The sequence below is a fragment of the Rhinolophus ferrumequinum genome, chromosome 22, assembly GCF_004115265.2.
Source record: "Rhinolophus ferrumequinum isolate MPI-CBG mRhiFer1 chromosome 22, mRhiFer1_v1.p, whole genome shotgun sequence".
NCBI lineage: Eukaryota > Metazoa > Chordata > Mammalia > Chiroptera > Rhinolophidae > Rhinolophus > Rhinolophus ferrumequinum.
Window position 1 is genome coordinate 2,567,186 of NC_046305.1, and position 19,400 is coordinate 2,586,585.

At 48.3% G+C, this 19,400-nt stretch overlaps 1 protein-coding gene across 2 annotated transcripts in view; it reads left to right on the plus strand.

Annotated features, from left to right (window-relative positions):
- ATF6 (activating transcription factor 6) overlaps positions 1-19,400 on the plus strand; it is a 93,368-nt gene that overhangs the window by 23,401 nt on the left and 50,567 nt on the right. For both annotated transcript variants that reach the window (XR_004421677.1, XM_033093622.1), the window contains exons 9-13: positions 3,242-3,427; positions 4,183-4,274; positions 13,284-13,412; positions 16,772-16,885; positions 17,861-17,960. Coding sequence is in view for 1 of the 2 variants with exons in the window: in XM_033093622.1 (XP_032949513.1) it covers positions 3,242-3,427; positions 4,183-4,274; positions 13,284-13,412; positions 16,772-16,885; positions 17,861-17,960 (621 nt within the window). In the remaining variant the exon portion in view is untranslated. The remainder of the gene's footprint in view (positions 1-3,241; positions 3,428-4,182; positions 4,275-13,283; positions 13,413-16,771; positions 16,886-17,860; positions 17,961-19,400) is intronic.

The following is a 19,400-nucleotide window of genomic DNA, read 5'->3' on the forward strand; positions in this document are numbered from 1 at the left end:
AGACTCTCATTCTCCGAAAAGAAGCTCCGCAGACATTAGCGGTCATCCCCCACCCTTCTCCCAGCGCCTGGCAGCTACCAGTGTGCTGTCTGTCTGTACGAGTGGCCTGTCTCGGACATTTTGTGTCAGTGGAGTTAGACACAGTGTGCCTCTCACACTGTGAATGAGTTCTCACCCAGCATCATGCCTGTGGTAGCCGAGCGCAGTCAGCACGCGCTCCTGTCACCGCCAAAGCTTACTCCATTATTTGGACAGAGCACATTTTGTTTATCCGTTCATCAGCTGATGGACATTTGGATGGTTTCCACTTCTTAGCTATTATGAATAATGCTGATCTGAACTTACATGTATAAGTTCCATGGTTTTTTGAAACCTATTTTTAATATATAAAGAGTATTTACAAATCAGTGAGTAAAGTTGTGAGTGAACTCCACAATCAGATGGACAAAATACTATGTGAATAGATAATTGACGAAGAATAGCAAATTTTTCCATTGAAAGTATCAATGGCTGTATATTCTTGAAGGGCATGCCCTCTGAAAAGTTATGATTTTACAAATATGTGAAGGAATATTAGTTGTTAATAGAAGAGAAATTTGGATAGGTTAAAGCTGGTTAAAGACTGATTTTCAAGGACTAAAAGTGTTACCCTGTTTCCTTGAAAATAAGACCTAGCTGGACAGTCGGCTCTAATGCTTCTTTTGGAGCAAACATTATCACAATACCTGGTCTTATATTATATTACGATATTATATTATACCTGGTCTTACATAACACCTGGCATTATATTATATTACATCTGGTCATATATTACATTGAATAAGACCGGGTCTTATAATAAAATAAGATCGGGTCTTGTATTAATTTTTGCTCCAAAAGACGCATTAGAGCTGATTGTCTGGCTAGGTCTTATTTTCGGGGAAACACGGTAGGTTAAAATTTTCTGAGGCTCTTATGCCCCTGATCATGAGTTGTAAAGGACATGTGTTTATGTCTTTTTATAACTCCCGAGTGTTATGTGCTCACTGTAGCCGTGTGTGTGTGTGTGTGTGTGTGTGTGTGTGTGTGTGTGGTGTTTAGTCTGCACATTGTACTTTTTTTTTTGTCTAGGAAGTGCAGAATACTTTAAATGTTATATATTCAGAGAGCTGAAGGTAGCTTGCTGAGCTATAAAGTTGCAACTCTGTTTCGTGATTCCTGTGGGTTTCATTTATTTTTATTGTCTTTATCCTTTGTATTTATTGGTAGCTTTGAGGATTGACTTTATTTTCAGAACTATTATATCTTTTTCCACAGAAGAAATGAATATTTGGCCACAGGTGGTTTTCATTTTTTTAGCATGAGGCATGTGCACCGACAGCCTTTGAAGCTTTAATGCTGTATAATATGCAGGTGCTTTCATTGTTTATAGAAATCCCTAATCCTTGCTTGAAATTTAGTAAACGGTATGCCATCTGTAAGCCTCCCGACATTCCACAGATGAATGAGCCTCTAAAGTGAGGTTCGCCTTTATGTAGTTTCCATGTAAACGCTTGCCCGGGTTTCCTGCGATGGGCTTGCCCAGTGCCCTGTGCACTCTGTCACTCTAGTGTGCAGTGTGTCACGGACTCGGCACTGTCGTGACGGTGACGCCCACAGAGGGACCTGCAGGAAACAGCGGCCTTGTCCAGGGATGGGCCTGACACCGGCGAGCAGGCCATGGCTTTGCTCAGCCGCGTGTGCGGGCCTGTGCGTGCGTGTGCGTGCGTGTGTAGCATCAGTGGAGAGTGAGCAGTTGCTCCACAGGGACATTTTATAGCTGAAGGTTGTGGAAGGCAGCATCCTTGTAACACAACGTTTCTATTAAAAAAGGATAAAAAGGAAAAACTCCCTTTTCTGCCACCTCACGTAGTGTTTCTTTTCCTTGTGGGCCCTGATTGGAAGGTTGTTGACAGTGTTTTGCTGAGGGACCACTTGGTTGGCTTCGGAATACCTCTGTTTCTGAGAAACGTAGTATGGGGCGGGGGTGTGCTGTTCTAGAAGAAATCAGTATTTGTTTAATTTTATTTACTGGTCTCATTAAGAGTTATTGAACACCCCACAGTAGAATGTTTATATTTTAAAGTCCATTACAAAACTTAGGTGTCAGTAATTGAGTCATTTGTGTAGTTACAATAATCGATTTAACATTATTTGGTGCTTTTTATGGACTTAATTTTGCTACCTCTCCCCATCCCCGAAATAAATTAGACTAATGCTATAACGAATAGGTTCCATAACTTAGTGTAGAAAACACGAGAAAACTAATTTTGCTCAGTAAGTTTCGACTATGGTAGATCTTGTAGGTAGTAAACAAAAAAGTAGGATTACATGGTTTTGGTCTAAATGTAGGTGGAGAGCGAGAGTTAACAGTCATGAAACCGTTGAGACCACGAGAGTGTCGGTACATCTCCCACATTGTAAGGGCCCAGCATGTTCAGAGGGAACCAAGACTCCGAGTGCTTTAACAGAAGTAGAGCCGGGAGGGTCCTTAGAATTACATCAGCATTCCAGATGGCAATGAATGGTGTGAATAAAGGAACGGGTTAGGCCTGTGTGGCCATCAGGTCAGGCGGTGGTTTGAGTAGTTGTGGAGTTAGTGCCGTCACATGACGGACGGAGGCCTTGCGAGCCCCGGTGGTTGCTAGGACGCAGGACTAGCTTGTTTTGCTGTAGCATAGCACATAAAAGTGATTTGGTGGGGAAGGTTTTCTTAGAAATGGTGGATGGGGAGACCGATGACGGGTAAAATTGTTAGGCGGCTGCTGTGGTGGCCCCGCGTTGAGCTAATGAGAGTCTGGACAGGAGGGGAGCGGGAACAGCAGACGAGGGGCGCCGAGACGCACCTTCCCAGGGCAGCAGCGAGTCTGGAGTCCATCTGCAGACACTGAAGTTGAAATGACGGTGACGTTACAGTACAGGTGGCCTTATGAGTGATTGGGTGTGTGCTTCTGGAAAGCTCTTCAGGGCCTGAGATACCATCAGGTTCTCTGTACACGTAACATCTGTACGTCAGACACTTGCTGAGCCTCTAAGGGGAACTCTAAGAGCAGCGCACACGCCTTAGAAAGCTCCGGAAGGCATCAGTTCCCAGAAGGTCTTGTTTAATCATTTGATTTTACTGTACTTTAAGTAATAGTTTTCAAAACAATGTACGTTTGAATAATTTGTTTAAAAATAACTGTAAAAATGAGACTCTGCTGACCAGTGTGACTTTCCCCAGATGGCTGTGCTAAGGAGACAGCAGCGCATGATCAAGAACCGGGAGTCTGCGTGTCAGTCGCGCAGGAAGAAGAAGGAGTACATGCAGGGGCTGGAGGCCCGGCTCAAGGCTGCTCTCTCGGAGAACGAGCGGCTGAGGGAGGAGAACGGGTCGCTGAAGCGGCAGCTGGATGAGGTGGTGTCAGAGGTGAGTGCTGCTGGTGGATGGGGCGCCGGGCGGCCCCATTCCTTCTCTGTGAGTCAGCGGGGATGTGACCGTGTAAGTTCAGTTGTATGAAGCCAGGGTGCTGGGCCAGAGGGCACACTGAGACCTGGAAAGACGAGCCTGGAGCGAGCGTCCGGTCTGCGCCCACTGGCTGTCCCCTTCTTGCTCCCCTCACTCTTTTCTCACTAATCGTAGCAGCCCTCTGAAAAAGAAACAGTGCAAACAAATTGAATCCTGTCTCTTTCCCCCCGGCCTCCGTTCTGCTTCCTCCTTTGTTGCCACGCTGGCCAGTGAGGCCCATCCTCCCAGTCCTGCTCGTGAAGTATGTGCCCTGCAGGACCCTGCACAGCTCTGAACCCCGAGTCACATGCCCCTGCAGGTGTCCCTGGGCCCCCGGCTGCCCCGACAGCTGTTGTGTTTCTGCAAACAGTGGGCTAAGGGACAGGGCACTCACCACAGAAGCGTCTCAGAAGTTTCTGAGCATCCCTAAGAATGTGCAGTAGTTGAACTCCTTCCTTTCGAGTGAAGAGGTTCCTGTGTTTCTTCTCCACCTTTCTCTCTTTGCCGAGAAGGGAGTTCGGATGGGTCTGCTGTCATCTCAGGAAAGCACTGTTTTTTGACCTTGAGTTGGGTTTGGTTAAACCTTCACAGGGCGTTAAGGGGCGCGTTCCTGTCTCAGGAGCTGCATTTTGTGAGGTTGAGGTTTCATTGTTTTTCATGTGGTCATTCTCTTCTAGAATCACCGGCTTAAAGTCCCCAGTCCGAAGCGCAGAGCCATCTGTGTGATGATCCTGTTGGCGTTTATCATACTGAACTGTGGACCCATGAGGTGAGTGAGTCGATACTTGTTTCAATACTAATGCGAAGCCTGTAAATTCTCACCAGTGTTCTAGCTCTGGTCATAAGCTGGAGAAAAGCAGACTCGTTTCGTTCTTCTCAGAGGTGAGGGGGGAGCAGAGCGCGGCTCCTTCCTTGTTCTCCAGCTGGGTCTGTGGGGTCCATGCTTCTTAGTGCAGGAGCTTCGATCACGACACGGGTCCCTGCTGGGCGGAGCGATGAGCAGGGTTCCAAGGTATGGAGCCCACGTCCCAGCTCCCCATGAGGCGCCTTGTCTCAGGCGCGTCCCAGCCGCTGGCCTTTCCCGTGGGTGTGTGACAACACGGCCTCGCCTCAGTGTGGTGCCTGAGCAGCGTGAGGCATCGGGATCTTCCTCCCGAGCTGGAAAGCAGCTGCGCTCGTGATTGTCTGTTTCTGATGCACAAGGTTAATAGAGACAATCAAGAATCTTGGTATCTGTGAACGTTCCCGTTGATTCTGATGCAGGTTTATGGCTAGCACACCTAGAGGGGTGCTACTTTAGGGGAGTCGCCGAGTACTAGAATTCAGAGGGGTCTCCGAGGACCTCTTTCAGGTTCCCACTCTCCACGCACAGGCAGCGCACAGACATGTTAGCGTCCTAGTCACTGGTGTCACAGGTGCCGTGACCACTGGGAGGGGAGCCATGTGCAAGCGTGGCTGCAGGCGTGTGACAGGTGTGCTGTGAGGAGGGACCGAGCACTGAAGGTCACGTCCTCCAGGAGAAGGTCCATCGTATGGAGAGGCTCAGGCATTTCTGTCGAATGACAGAGTGATAAGGGAAATCCCCACAGAGGAAGCTGAACCTTGACGTGGGATTACAATTTGCCAGGTGGAAAGTACGGGAAAGGCACACCAGGCAGAGGGAACAGCGTGCTAATAGGCACAGTTATGCAGTGCCCTGACTGCCAGCAAACAGTGACAGCTTCGGTGTCTGCTGCATGTGGTTGGAAGTATCAGTGGGGCCACGTCGCAAGGGCCCCTTATCTGCTGTGCCACCCCACCTGGGTTCCCAGCAGGGGCCGACACAGTCAGCTCTGTGTGTTCCGAAGGTGGCTCTGAGGGAGGTCTTGAGAAGGGCGTGACTGAGGAGAAATTTCTGGCAGGGTCTTCATGTTTATCATTCCCACTGCCTGGAATGCTTCCCCCAGAGATTCCCCCGGCAAGGGCTCACTCACAGGCGCCCTCAGTGGGGTGTCCCCAACCACCTTCTCGAAATTGCCCCCCCCGCCCCGCTTCCTCCTGATACTTCTCCGTAGCACGTCTCACCTTCCACTTGCCTGTGTAATTTACTTGTTTATTTTACTTCTTTCCCTGCAGAGATTTCTTTCTTTGGTTTTCACTGTTAGAACAGTGCCTGGCACACAGGAGTCCATCAGTAGATACCTGTGCTCTGAGTGAATGAGTTCCCCACAGTTTGCAGTGAGCTATTACATTTCCTCCTGTCTTCAGCTCGTTACGTTCCCCTTTCAAAGGCCACTTGTAGTGTTGGCCAAGCCCCTTCCCTTTGGCCTGAGTTGCTGTCATGACACGCGGGTCTGGTCCCTGACGGGCGACCTGCTGAGCTTGCTCCGCTGCCCTTTACCCACTTGTGCTGCTGGGCCTTGACGCACAGCATCCCCAGCCTGGAAGAACTTCCTTCTCTCTTCAGCTCATAGTTTTAATGTAGTGGTGATTTTAAGAAAGCTCTGGCTTTCTTCAGCCTCTTCTCACTAATTACACAGTCTGTCGCAGACATTTTCTTCCAGTGTTGAAGTTGGCCTTTATGCTATTACTGTTTCTCGTGCGTATTTTATCACAGCTCTCAGGTCTCAGGTCGTGTCGTTTGCTTCTTCAGTTCTGTCCTGTAGAGACAGGTGTTCCCCCCAGAACAGATCCAGTGTGTTTGTATGTGTTTATTTGCTGTTCCTCAAAACCCGTGTGCTCACAGTCCTCAGTTCTTACCTAGGCCCCAGGAAGTAGTCATGCATTGATTCAGTCAGACACACCGACTGTTTGCCAGCTACTGAGCAGGGAGCCAGGGCTGCAAACATGAATCAAAGTCTCGTGAGAGACCACACATGTGAACAGCTGTGGTGTGCAGGAGAGTGAGTAGATGTCACTTGAAGACTCAGGTGACAGTGGCCTTCACAGAGGCTTCCGCGACAGCGTCGACGGGCACGTGAGAAGATGGACCCACTACAGGAAGCAAGGGTGGTGCCGGCAGACGTCTTGCCGCGGAAGCCCTCGTGAGTCGATAGGGATTTGGAAGAAAAGTCAGGAGCAGTGGATTTTAATGGTTTGGCAATGGTCACCGCTGTTGAGGTGAAGGGCACGTGTGGGGCTGGATGTCACTTCCATGGGTCCATCGTGACAGGTTCTGTTTTACCAGCAAAGTTTTGTTTTCAAGAACAAACTGGTATTAAGAATGGGAAAAGTTTAAATACTTGAAAATCCTGAGGAACTGCCAGAGAAGATCTGTGAAGGCTTTAGGAACCAAAAGCCAAGAAGTAGGGGGAGTTTTAGGAACTGTTCAAATTTTAAAAAAACCAAAAACAAACCACGTTAAAAGGCTTAGATAGAAGAAAAGCAGCACAGAGCAGAGCTGGAAGCAGTGAAGTGATATGAGAGCATCTCAGCAAGCTGGATGCCTCAGGCCCCACGAGGGAAACCGGAAAGAGACTGCATGAAATTCCTGAGCACCGGGAAGTGCTTCTTTTAGAGGGAACCTGGAGTAGCAGGGGGAGAGCGGAGCTCTAAGAGCAGCAGTGGTGTGGACGCTGCCGCCCACCCTGCCCCAGACCTCTGTGGGTGCAGCTGCCCCCGTGTCTGTTCTGCAGAAGCATTTCTTGGTTGCCCCGTCACCCAGAACTGAGGACCTTCACAGGCTGGCAGGCAGCCAGAGGAGTGGGGACTCCGCAGTTGAACATCATGAGTGCCATTTGGAAGATAATTATTGGCTCTGCAAGAAGCGTTATTATGTTTTAATTGGTCTGGAAACTCTGTAGGCTTCTGAAAAACAGGTGGTGAGTTCTCCGTGAACTTTTCTCAGGCACCACAAAACTCAGTGTGGCCAAACAGACATTTTAATCGGAGATTTCCACAGCATTTTATGTTTAGGAACCTCAGCTCTCAGAGCAGGTCATGTTACCGCAATAAACCTGTTAAGGTCTCAGAGGGTCGGTGTAGATGGGCTTTGGTGCTTTGTTGCTACGGGGCCAGGTGAGAGCACATGTCCGCACAGGCCCGCTAAACGCACGTCTGCCTTAGGGCGGTCTTCCCGAAGGCGTTTGGTGGTGCCTGTAAATACATCTCACGTCTGAAGGAGGACAGTTTGGTCAGGGTTGTGTCACTAAACCAGCCAGTTTGAAGAGTTTTGGGTCACTGAGTGGTTATCACACAGACAAAGGACATAAGCAGCCTTTAAAGGGTTAATTGTGCTGACTGTTGATGTCATGTGGCTGGTAAAGAAGGCACCCAGCTATTTTTGGCGCAGGATTCCAGCATCCGGCCCACTCTGGGCCCATAACAATAAGGACTGAAGGAGGCAGGGGCCACGTGGTCAGAAACCCTTTTTCCTGACTACCCATTGGGGTTGGTGCTATGATTTTTAGTCATGCTTTATAGTTGAAAAACCTGAGATTTAATCTAGGTCTCTCTTTAAAAATTAGAGTGAAAAATTCTGCCTTCTCTACTATACCATCAGGTGTTTTTCTTCCCCCATTGCCCAAGAGATCGTAAGGACTGCTGTTCTGCAACCTGGCGGCTGGAGGCACAGAGCCCTTTGCAGTCCCTATGCCAGGCAGTGGTGGCCGGAAACACATTCTCAGAACTTCTTCAGTGGCTGAACTGAGGACAAAAGAAGGACTTTTCAGAGGCCAGAAACATTAAGATAATGTGAATCCATGTGGTCAGCTAGCATTGGAAGTGGTGCTTGTCCTGGACTCACTTCCTATCCTTTTGTCCTAGAGTCTGCTGACAGGAAAGAAAGTTCTGGAATCAAGCAAGGTAGGAAGTCACAATTGAGGCCTCCCGCTCCTCCTGCCATATAGACAATGACCTTTTTGGTTGCTAAAAGAGAAAAAGGAGGTTGCCGTACTGCATAGGGAGTGTTGATAAGTACCTACCTTGGTACTGGCTTCCCAGGGAATTCGTTTCCACAAGCCCCACCTTGTGCCGGTTTGAGCCTGAATTTACATCCTGGTGATGCCCCCTAAAAGCCCAAAACAAAAATTTAGTTTAAGTGGCCCTGTGTATTTGGTACCGCTGGACTTCTGGCAGAAGCAGGCCCTTGTCAGTGGAAAGCCCTGGAAACACAGTCACAGGTGGAGTTCCAGCTGCGCATGAGTCCAGCCCCCTCTCATCCCCAGGTCACTAAACACCAGGAAACAATCCGCCACGGGCAAGAGTTAGAGGAAGTGACAAACTGCAGGGTCAGACTCTGAAAGACTAAATATTTGAAATAACACATACAAAATGTAAAATAAAAATGTTAAAGAGGGAATTAATGACAGAGAAGCAAAGGGCTATCGGAATTAAGACATTTTGGGGAAAAAAAAAACCTGGAAATGTGATCATTAATAGTTAAAATGAGAAAAACAGTGCTCAGCTTAAAACAGCAAAACAGGCACATTTGAAGAAATAAATTGTGAATGAGAAGATGGATCTGAAGAAATTGTGCAGAATGTGACACAGAGACAAAGAAATGGAAACATGAGAGACACCAAGAGAGACAAGGTTACATCAGAATGACATCTCCAGTCAGGATGCACACTGGCCTTGTGCCTTCTGGTGGGTCCGCTGAAGGGCACGAGGTCACTCACTCCAAGTGCATAACCTGCATTTATCATGAAGAACCCAGAGTGAGGGGCATCCTACAAAATAAGGATCCTGCAATCTTAAAAAGAAGGAAAATAACCTCAGAAGAAGGTTTGAGATGCAGAAATGAATGGCCAACAACAAAAGCAACAAAAATAACAAGTGTGAATGAAGCTTTAACAAAGTTGCTGAGCGAGAACACTGAGTGTATCCGGTTTGCAAGGTTAATGAAGCGGATGGGAGAGGTTTCCGGTGGTGCTGCCTGGCCATCGGGAGGCGTGTGATTGAAGTTAGTGCACTCAGTTGCTATGCCTTTGGGGAAGTAGGCAAAAATATTATTAAATTACATCGGCATTAAATCACTTTTAAATTATATATTAAATACATAAAAATTACATCTAATTTTTCTAAATTAGAAAAAATTTCAGTAACCCCTAACAAAATATAATTAGAGCGTATCATTTCCAAATCTAGTAGAAGAACGATCCTGGGATGAGGTGACAGACTCGTCCAAAAGAAGGAATGGAACGGGAGGGGAAGACACTACTGGATACAGAAGCACCAAATACAACAGCAGAAATGAACCTGGGATGTTAATTCGTGATCACTGTAAGTGGAAATGGACGGAATGCCGCTCTTAGAAGGCAGAGGTTGTCAGCCTGCAGGGCGGAAACACAAAATTCACCTTTGTGCTGTTTACAAGAGAAATACCCAAATGCATTAAAGCTACAGAAAAGCTGAAAGTTGAAGGATGGACAAAGCAAATAGTACCGAAAAGAAAGCTGGAGTTGCTCTATCAGACAAACATACTGTAAGAAGAAAAGCATCATTAGACATAGTCACTACACAGTGACTAAAAAGTGTAGTTTACCAGAAAGGGACAGAAATGCTAAACTAGCACGTACCTAATAATATGTCTTGAAAACAACAGCTGACAGAAGGACAGGGGGAGCTTGACATTCTACTGCTACCGCAGGAGGTTTAAGTGAACCTGCCCCTCCATAGACCACATAGACCAGAAGATCTGCAAGGCTATTGAAGATTTGCGTGTTAGCATTAGCAAATGTGATCTAACGGCCATGTAAGTAAACACTGCATTTATAAGTGCATAGACTTTTAGAACCATATATGAAAATGTTTAAAAAAATCAGTCTGTACTAGGTTATAAGAGAGGTGTCCACAAGCTTCAAAGACAAACAGAGAGATGCATTCACGGTCAGTGCCGCTAAGCCACAAATCAGCAACAGAAAGGTGACAGCTAAGAGCTGTCTGATTAAAATGAAAAACCACAGTATAAATAACCCACAGATCAAAGAGGAAATCACAAGGAAATTATCACTGAATGGTGTTAAAAGTGCTGTTTGCAGACCTCATAGGAAGTACCATATTGTGTGGGAAAAGCAGACTAACTTAGAGTGTGATTACATGTGTTCCAAGTTCAGACCAGAGCTCTGCGTCATGGTGTGTGTGTAGGTGGGGGAGCGGTGAAGAGAAGCAAGGGACTTGGGATCGCAGAACTCAGAGTGGCGTGAGCAAGTTCAGCTTGCCCCCAGGCGGGGCTAAGTGTTTCTTCCTGGTGCCCCCAAATTATCCCATTTGCACACCCAGAACTCACACTTGTTACTGGTCGTTGGCTGCTATGTCTGTGTTCACCACTGTAGACTCTTATGTGCGTTTTTAAGAACAGAAGCTCCACCTTGTTCCTTTGTTTACACCCCCAGCCTCTTGCACAGTATGTAGCACGTACATGGTGGACAGTCAGAAAGTGTAGCCCCGAGTTGCTAAGAAAGAAGGGTTTTGTCGGGCTGACCGGGAAGCAGGGCATCCAGGCAGAGGGAGGACCCTGGACAGGTGTTTACAGAGGTGGGAGAGGGTGGCTGGAAGTCACAGTTCTTGTCATGCGTTTTCCAGACCTTTGAGGAACTCGAAATGACCTGCCCGTGTTTGTTAACCTACTCTCTTCAGGCCCACAGGCCCGTACCGTGGTCCAGGTGTATTGGTGGAAGGTTATTTTGTGCCTTGTGGTAGCAAGAAGGAGAAGCATGCTTCTTATTGTAAGAGACACAGGGACTTGTGTTTTCTTGGTATTTATTAGCTTATTTGAAAGTAGTGAGTAGAACCTGATGTCAGCCAATCACGGAAGGATTTGGATTAGACTACCTTGCTCATGTTAGGAGCTGTGGTCACTGACATGTGCGGTCAGCATCCTCCCCTCCCTGTCACTGCGTCCTCGCTTTTCCTCACTGGACATTGAATGACGCCAAAACACTCAGGCTAAGAGTCTAAAGGTTCGCGTCAGCAGTAACTTTCTCACAGTCTTGCATACATTTGTCCATTACAAGGCCTGTCAATTTCCTTTCTTAGCATTTGTGGTGTCACAATTGTGCTAAGACAATCTTGAATTCTGGCAGTGAAATAAAGCTGTTTTATGTCTTTCAAATATTAAAAAACAAGGGAAACACAAATCTGTAGTTATTCAGATGCTTAAAATTAGTTTATGTAGATCATTTTGTAGGGTTCAAGCATTTATAGATTTTTGAGCTGAATTGGACAGTCATCTTGTCTGTAACTTAGCTTAAGAGAAATTTCATTTTCATACTTAAAAACTACAGGGAGAGGAGGCCAAATGACAAACAGAACTTAAAAAAATAAGTGAACAACTTTAAAAGATTCTTTATAAAATTTCTTAATATATTCCCTTTTCAAAATACCTCCTGGGCCAATGGGTAGATAATAAAATTGAGACTCAGAGGCTGTTTGGATCCTGACGTTTGCCTCCTCACTGACGCACTGCCTGGCTTGACGTGCTTTGTGGACTGTGTGACGGAAGGTGTTGGAAAGGCCATGTTTTAAGTCCACTAAATGAGGTCGCGTGAGCCCTTCACCTAAGAGTCAAGTTTCTGAAGTAGCTATGCTTACCACAGTTGTCGTCACACTGTGGTAATCTCTAGCAGTGTGGCCGTTGGGAACAATAGTGACACGTATGAGCCAGAGCAGTCAGCCTCCAAACTGATGTCTGGCCGGTGTATCTGAGAAGTGAGTACAGGGGGAGCACACAGAACTGACAGTGAAACTCAGGGCGTCTGCGTGTCACAGCCATGAGCTGTGAGCCAGAAGGCCCGTTGTCATGGTGCCGGTAAATCGGGGGATTTACAAGGACAGTCGGAGGGCTCTTTGGAAACTTCCAAGTAGGAATAATCCCGAGCTGGTTTAACTGACAAGTCATCCGTCAACCGGACAGGTGGCCACTTTTGGTCGGCCCTCCCCCAGATCTGAGGCACAGGACTGCCCCCCGGAGAACCTTCCTTTGAGAGCCACCGGCTACAAGGGCCCTCTGCTCACCTCAGCCTCCTGCTCCCTGTCACTCTCTGCATAGAATCTGGGCTCCCTCTGCTGTGCTGCCCTCAGCAGGTCCCCTTTTTGTTCAATTTCAAGATTATAACTGGTGTACATTGTGTGCGTGGTGTCAAAAATAGTGCACACACACAATCCATGGTACAGACCTCTACGCCCAGGACTAATGAGTTAAAAGTGTTAAAGAACCATTGTGATCTTTCGTGTGTGTGTGTGTCTGTGTGTGTGTGTGTGTGTTTTTGCTTGCCCCAAACTACTTACGTTCATCAAGAGGACATACACTGATGAATGAAGATATTAGAGATTGGAGCAAAAGAAGAGGACATTTTTACATGTAAATAAAAATAGAAGTATTTTTATAATAGTTTTTGTTAGCTTTTTTTGATGCCTGCCCTCTGGCATTTTGAAAGGCTAATTAATGTGACTGTTGCTAAACAGAGCAATTTCCATTGCATTTGAGGTACTTCCCTATTGGAAATACCAGCCTGCAGTATCAGGAGACCTTCTTTCAGTTATTATCTGAGTTTAAAATTTGTTTATATGCACATTGTACTTATTTCTACTTTATACCCATACATAAAAATGTTTTTAAAAGATACAGAATGTGGATGTTGTTCAATAGTTTGTGAGTAAGGTGTTTGTGTACTTGTAAATGTGTTCTCTGAATCGTCCCGTGCACAGATGCCAGGCTGTGGGCCGGCCACACCAGCGTGCTGTGTTGTCCTGCTCTGCCCCTGGACCTACCCAGAAACTCGGGGTTGCTTCAGAGCAACACAGAGCGGGTGGGACACAGTTTTGTTTCACTTACTGTTTTGCATTTTTACATTTTCAGCATTTTGGAACAGGATTCCAGGAGAATGAACCCTGGTGTGAACCCTGCACTTCAGAGGCGGCGTCTTCTGGGATTTTCTGCCAAAGAGGCGCGAGACACGCCGGACGGTTCCCAGGAAAACAGCTACAGGTAGAGAGGGCTGTGTGCTCAGCCGGCGTGCAGAGGCTGACCGAGCGTTCTGTAGGGTAGCTTACGTCCCGATTGTTTCGTCGCAGTTGCTAAGTAGTAAACAGACAGGTTCCTGAGGCTGTCAGTAGTTTCCTGTTATGATCACTTTTGAGAAGAAATTTCCTTTTGGAGACCTTTCCCAGTGTTAGAATTCCTGTAGAGGTGTGATCTTAAAATCTCAGTTTATATGCACTAACAGACATCTTGAAACACCACAATATACACACATTTGAGTAGGTATCAGCCCATTAATTTGACACTCTTGCTTTTTTCATTACAAATGCTGAGTAAGAGACACCAAACAAGTTTGTGCTACATTTGAAAGCACCAAATGTACATTCGTTTAGGTGATTTATTTATATTCTGCCATGACACTTGTACTTGTTTCTTAATGCAGTCTATTTTATATTATGTTTCATTTTTTAGCAGAGTTGTGAGAACTGGTTCAAATAACTGGTTCAAATAAAAAGGAAGGAGATCCCAGTCCCATGATTTATAATACTGCATTTGCCTGTCATTTCATAACTAACTGCATGTATTTTTCAGTCTTAGAAGTGGGTGGTGTATCATGAGACGACCATGTAATTTGTTGAGCACATTGGGACATTTCTGAGAGTGGAAGGTGGCCTCGTGGTGATGCCAACAGGCTCCAGTCCGCACTGCCTGGGGCAGACAGGCAGGGAGGTCACATGTGTGTAGGAGTTCTCCCTGGCACTGTCCTGCTTCAGCACTTTATCTGCTGAGGTCTTACTCCTGAGTGGTTTCCCGGCAGCCTGGCACCCGGGCCGTGGCAGGGTCGGCGCGGACCTGAGCGTCCCCAGGTCGTGTGTTGGCGGAGAGTCTCCCTTTTCTTCCCCAGAGCCACCCACTCGTTCTCTTTCCTGGTATTTCTGTCAGATTCTTTTCTCTTTTCCAAAGAATATTTTTGGCCAGTAGAACAAAGCCAACCAGCACAGATGTGCAGAAACCATTACTAGAGTTTATCACATGGAAATAAAATTATAAATCAGAAACGTATTTTCAAAAGCAGCATGGACTTTTCTGAGGGACTGCAGCGCTTGTGTGTTTGTACGTATGAGATCTGACTTTTAAAGCAACAGGGATGGGCCGTGTCTGCAGGCGGGTTTGCAGTGTGGCCAGCAGCATGTTCCTAGAGGCATCCAGGATTCCCCAAGGACCAGGCAGATTTCCTCCTCCTCCTGAGCGTGGAGGTTTAGCTGATCTGCTCCCGTGTGTGGCCATTGCCTGTGTTGTTACTGGGAGGCATCGCCTCTGCTTTGTCCCACACAACCTGACCGCAACAGGCCACAGGCAGGACGTGGAGACGTGTCTGCGTGAGGTGCAGGGAGGAAGTCTGTGTATTTTCAGCAGGCGCTGCTTTTCCCTCGTGTGTGTCACGCGTAGAAGTCTCTTTTGCCTCAAGTTAGTTTCCCCACTGTGCCAAATGATTTTGTCAAGGGGGCCAGTGATTTCGGTGTTGCCAAAATCAGTGGAAACTTCTGTCTCCATCCTACATGGTCGTTCCTCAGCACTTGGCTCCTTGAAACATTCTGCATTTCGCTACATGTTCTATTTTCTTCCTTTTTCAGCTGCTGCTTTACAATCTTTGTGGGCATGGCCTCTGTCCCAGGATTTAGAACTGTGAACTCTTGTTTTCTTCCCTCTAGGTGACTCATCCCTAATGGTGCACACAGCCCACGTCTGTGTGCCCCCGACTCAACTTTTTTCCCTGTCCAGACTTGCAAGCCTCTAGACTCACGCAGCCGCTGGTTCCCCTGACATCTGTACTTGATGTTTCCACCTGACACTCACACAGGGAGCACTCGCTCCCGCTCCCCGGTCTGGCCCCGAGCAGCCTGGCAACCATCTTCCTCTTCTCTGTTGCTTATGCCGGACGCCCGGTGGTCCTTCCGATGGGGCCATCAACACTTTCCCAGAGACCTGCCCCAGCTCTGGCCTGGGTCACCGTGCAGCTCCTCCCGGGCCTCCCGCTTCCCCTCGGCCTCCATGGATCCGTTGGTGTGACAGGCGGCACAGTGGGAACAAGCACAGAAATAAGACCCTTCTCATTACGTGCAGGAGTTCCATATCATCATGTGCTTCCCTCACTTGCTCACAGCTCCTTGGCTGGTCAGTGGTCTCTCTAATTTCCCTGAACCTGCACTTTCCACCCTCCCTCTCTCTAGAACATTCCTCCCCAGTTGCTTCTTGTCATCCTTCAGGCCTTGGCTGAAAGGCCATCTGCTTCTCAGAACTGTGTAGAGTAGCTGCTGCTGTCGGTTTCCTAGTTGAGCTGTTTGTTTATTTCTTCCATAGCTCTTGCCACAGTTTGGGTTTATTCTGTGTGTATTCTCTCGCATCTTTGGTCCATCTTGCACTCTAAGGTCCTGAGGGCACAGCCGTCATTTCTCGGGTTCTCTGCTGGGCTCCCAGCACCTAGCACAGGGCCTGGCACACAGTCGGTGTTCAGTAAATATTTGTTGAATAAATTAATGAAAGCCATGTCCGATTTTACATGTTAACGTTTTTTTTCCTTTTGGGCTTTAGCTTATCTAATTTTCAAAATCCAGAGCATTGTATATAAAGAAATTCGAGACATATAAGATTTCTTAGTGGGAAAGGTTAAAGTAGCAGATGGAAGAGAATAAACCGCAGCGGTACCCCAGCTCCACTGCTGATTTCCAGCGAGGTTCTGCCTGCTGCATCGAGCCTGGCTGTGAGCTCACATCATGTGGGTCGTGCGGTGGTTAGGAAAGTGTGTTTTGTCAGCTAATGAGTAACTGGTTCAAGTCACCTCGTGTTTTACGTCTTAGTGATTCAGATTCCTCCGTAGTCCACGTTTTATAGTCAGCTTTTTGCACTTTCATTTTTATCCTGCCAAGTATTTTGTCCCCCGCCCCACATTTTAAGGAGACTGTTTGGTTTTGTTATCACAGAACTGTGAACAACCGCACTGCTTTAGTCTGTAACGTGACACCATTTTTCCTAGCTCGGGGGGCCTTCCCCAGGTCCCCGCCTGTGTCACCTCCTCGGTCCCAGCAGCACTGTGTGCACCGTGAGCTCGTTGAAGACACGCGCCACGTGTGACTGTGGCAGCTTCTTGTGCATAAAAACTGCTCCATCACGGGGGCTGGACCTGTGGGTGGTGTGAGGGGAGCGGGAAACCAGAGTGTGACGTCGTGCGGTGTGGGCTGTTCCTGGCTTCTCTTGCACTAGGCTCGGTCTGTGTTTCACTTCCGTAAGGAGCTGACGCCAGCGCTGGCTGGCTTAGGAAGTGGGGACGCAGGAGACACGTTGTGTTGTGTGCACGTGTGTTTCAGAGCCGACCACGCGGTGTCACGCGACAAGGCCCTGATGGTGCTGAGTGAGGACCCGCTGCTCTTCGTGCCCTCGCCTCCGTGCCGGCCCCTCATCAACACCAGCGAGTCCCTCAGGTGCGTGGGGCGCGCGGCGCGGCGGGGGGGTCCCTGCTCAGATGGCGGGGCCGGGAACGTGTGTGTTCAGCGGTCCAAGCAGCTGAGGACTCGTTAGGTAACGAGATGCAGGGCTTGGTGTCCGGTCCCACTAGCCCAGCAGAGACGGGGATGGCTCTGCTTCGTGCACTGGTTTTAGGGCCGCGTATCTACTACGTACGCCTTGTTTGAAAACTCCAGAATGACATTAACATAGAAACTCAGGTGTGTGTTAGACTTGCTGGTGGTGACATTCATAGTGGAAGGTGCCTTTTTCTTCAAATTATGGAAGATAGTAATTTAAGACATGTGATTCTGGAGACACTTTCCCAGTAGAGCACCTTTTCATATCTAGTTTTTCCTTGAAGTTTTTCTTGTGATTTTGGATCCTATCCTTGAACCTCAAAAACTGCTTAGTTACAACTGCTTCACAACTGCTCTAAAAAGTAAACAAAATAAAGGGAAGTTATATGTAGACTAGGCTTTTTTAAATTTCTGGTATTAGAAACTTTGGATTATAGTGCATTGGAATTTCGTCTCTTTCTCGAGCATGGGAGTTCATTCTTTTCCTTCTCACAAGGGGATGATTTTCAAAGGCTGTGACGCACAGTTGGTGGTGGGTCATGTGCCCCGGCATCTCCGCTGCTGGTGTGTACGCAGCCGAGAGACAGCAGACACGTTGTGTGGAAAGCCTTCGCACCCGGGCTTGCACTGGCCAGGTGTGTGGCTCCAGTTTTCTGCGAATTCTGAGCTCGTGATGGAGGAGGCTGCCGTAGGAAAGGTCGTGTCTTCCTGACATGAACTTAACATTCAGTATCTTAGTATTTTCAGACCAGAAAGCAGCACTGATCCTCAGGCCCCTGGCACTCTTTGGGGCCTGTATGATGTGGGTAACTCCTTTTACCAGGTGGGACTTATTTCCGTGTGGTTTGTCTCATTCATGAAGCTGTTTTACAGGTTAAACCATGAGCTTCGAGGGTGGGTTCAGAGGCACGAAGTGGAAAGGACCAGGTCGAGGAGGATGACGCACGGTGACCAGAAGACACGCATCCTGCAGGTCTGTCTCTACTGCTGTCCCAGTGGCATTCGGGGTCTGTGCCGGAAGCTTCCTCTGCAGGCCCCCCCTCACCCCCCCCCAAGGCCCCCGGCTCCCCGGCCTCCCGCTGCTTCCGCAGAGCTGTCAGGCCAGGCTCCCCGCCCCTCAATTTTAGCGCTAGGGCTCCCTGCTCTCCTCAGACTGGCTTTCAAGCCAGGGCTTCCCGGGCATGGACATCCATGTGTCCAGGTGGAGTGTTTGGCACAAATGGTAGAACACACGATGCTGGTGATCTGTGTTCTCACAGCTCTTCAGAAAGCATGTGTGGAAACTCAGGACCCATGTCCACGGAGACATTCCTGAGTTCAGACATGTAGCTCTGCAGATTAATGACAGCTCTCATTCAGCACCTGCTTAATTGGACTTCCATTGCTGTTTGCCACCAAGCCCCGATGCTTGTCATTCCGTCATTCGGCAAATATGTGTTACTATGAAGCACTTAGCGTGGCAGCTGGCACACTGCAAGCCCCCAGCGGCCATTACTGTGGTGGTGACAGTAAGCCAGGTCGCGCTCCAGACCCTGGGGACGTGATGGCGAGGATGAGAAAATCCTCGCCTTACGGGGCTTACGTTCTGGTGGAGGGACAAACAGTAAACAGTCAATATTATCTCAGTTTGCCCAAGAGAATGCTGAGTTCTCTATGGAAGCAGCAGGGAGTGGGCAGCTGTGTGGCTCCCAGACATTGCGGTGCAGGGGCTTCTCTGCAGAGACTGCACTCGGGGAACACACGGTTGTTGCTGCAGCTGCCTCCGATTCTCAGTAGCTTGATGGAATGCCAGCGTGCCCGCACCCCCCCGCACCCCCAGTCTGGTCCAGCTGTCCAGGATGGCTTTCCTCCACACAGTGGCTGAGGAGCCAGGTGGGGAGGACACCGGCTCTGACACTCGCACACTTTGACTACCTACCACGCGCCTCTCTGGGCCCCTCCTCCGCCCTGTGTCACGTATCACGGCAGCTGTACTGGCAGGTAGGACTGACTGCTGGAGGCTGCAGGTAGTCATTGCCAGTGTCACAGGTGCCACGGAGCACAGCCCTGCGGAGACGCGTGTCTGCCAGAGCCTCCACGGCAGACGGAGAAGGGGGTCTGACTCTCTCTGCTCCCCAAATCTGGTGCAAGCCAGCACGTCCTACTGGCAGGACCTGGTGGTAGAAAGTGGGGGTGTCCAGTGTAGGCCCTGACCCTTGCTGTCAGGGGAGGGGCACAGCTGCTGTGATGGCCTCATGGAGACGGCTTACGGCCTCAGCCTCAGTCACTTTCTTCGCCTTAGTTTCTGATGCTCTCTCATGTAATTTTGTCCTGGTGTTAGCTAAAGAAACGGAGAGCTCACTGTGTGTAAGTGGTGGTCGCTCTTCCTTAATCTTGAAGGAATTTTAATGCAATGAAAATAATTTGTTTTAAT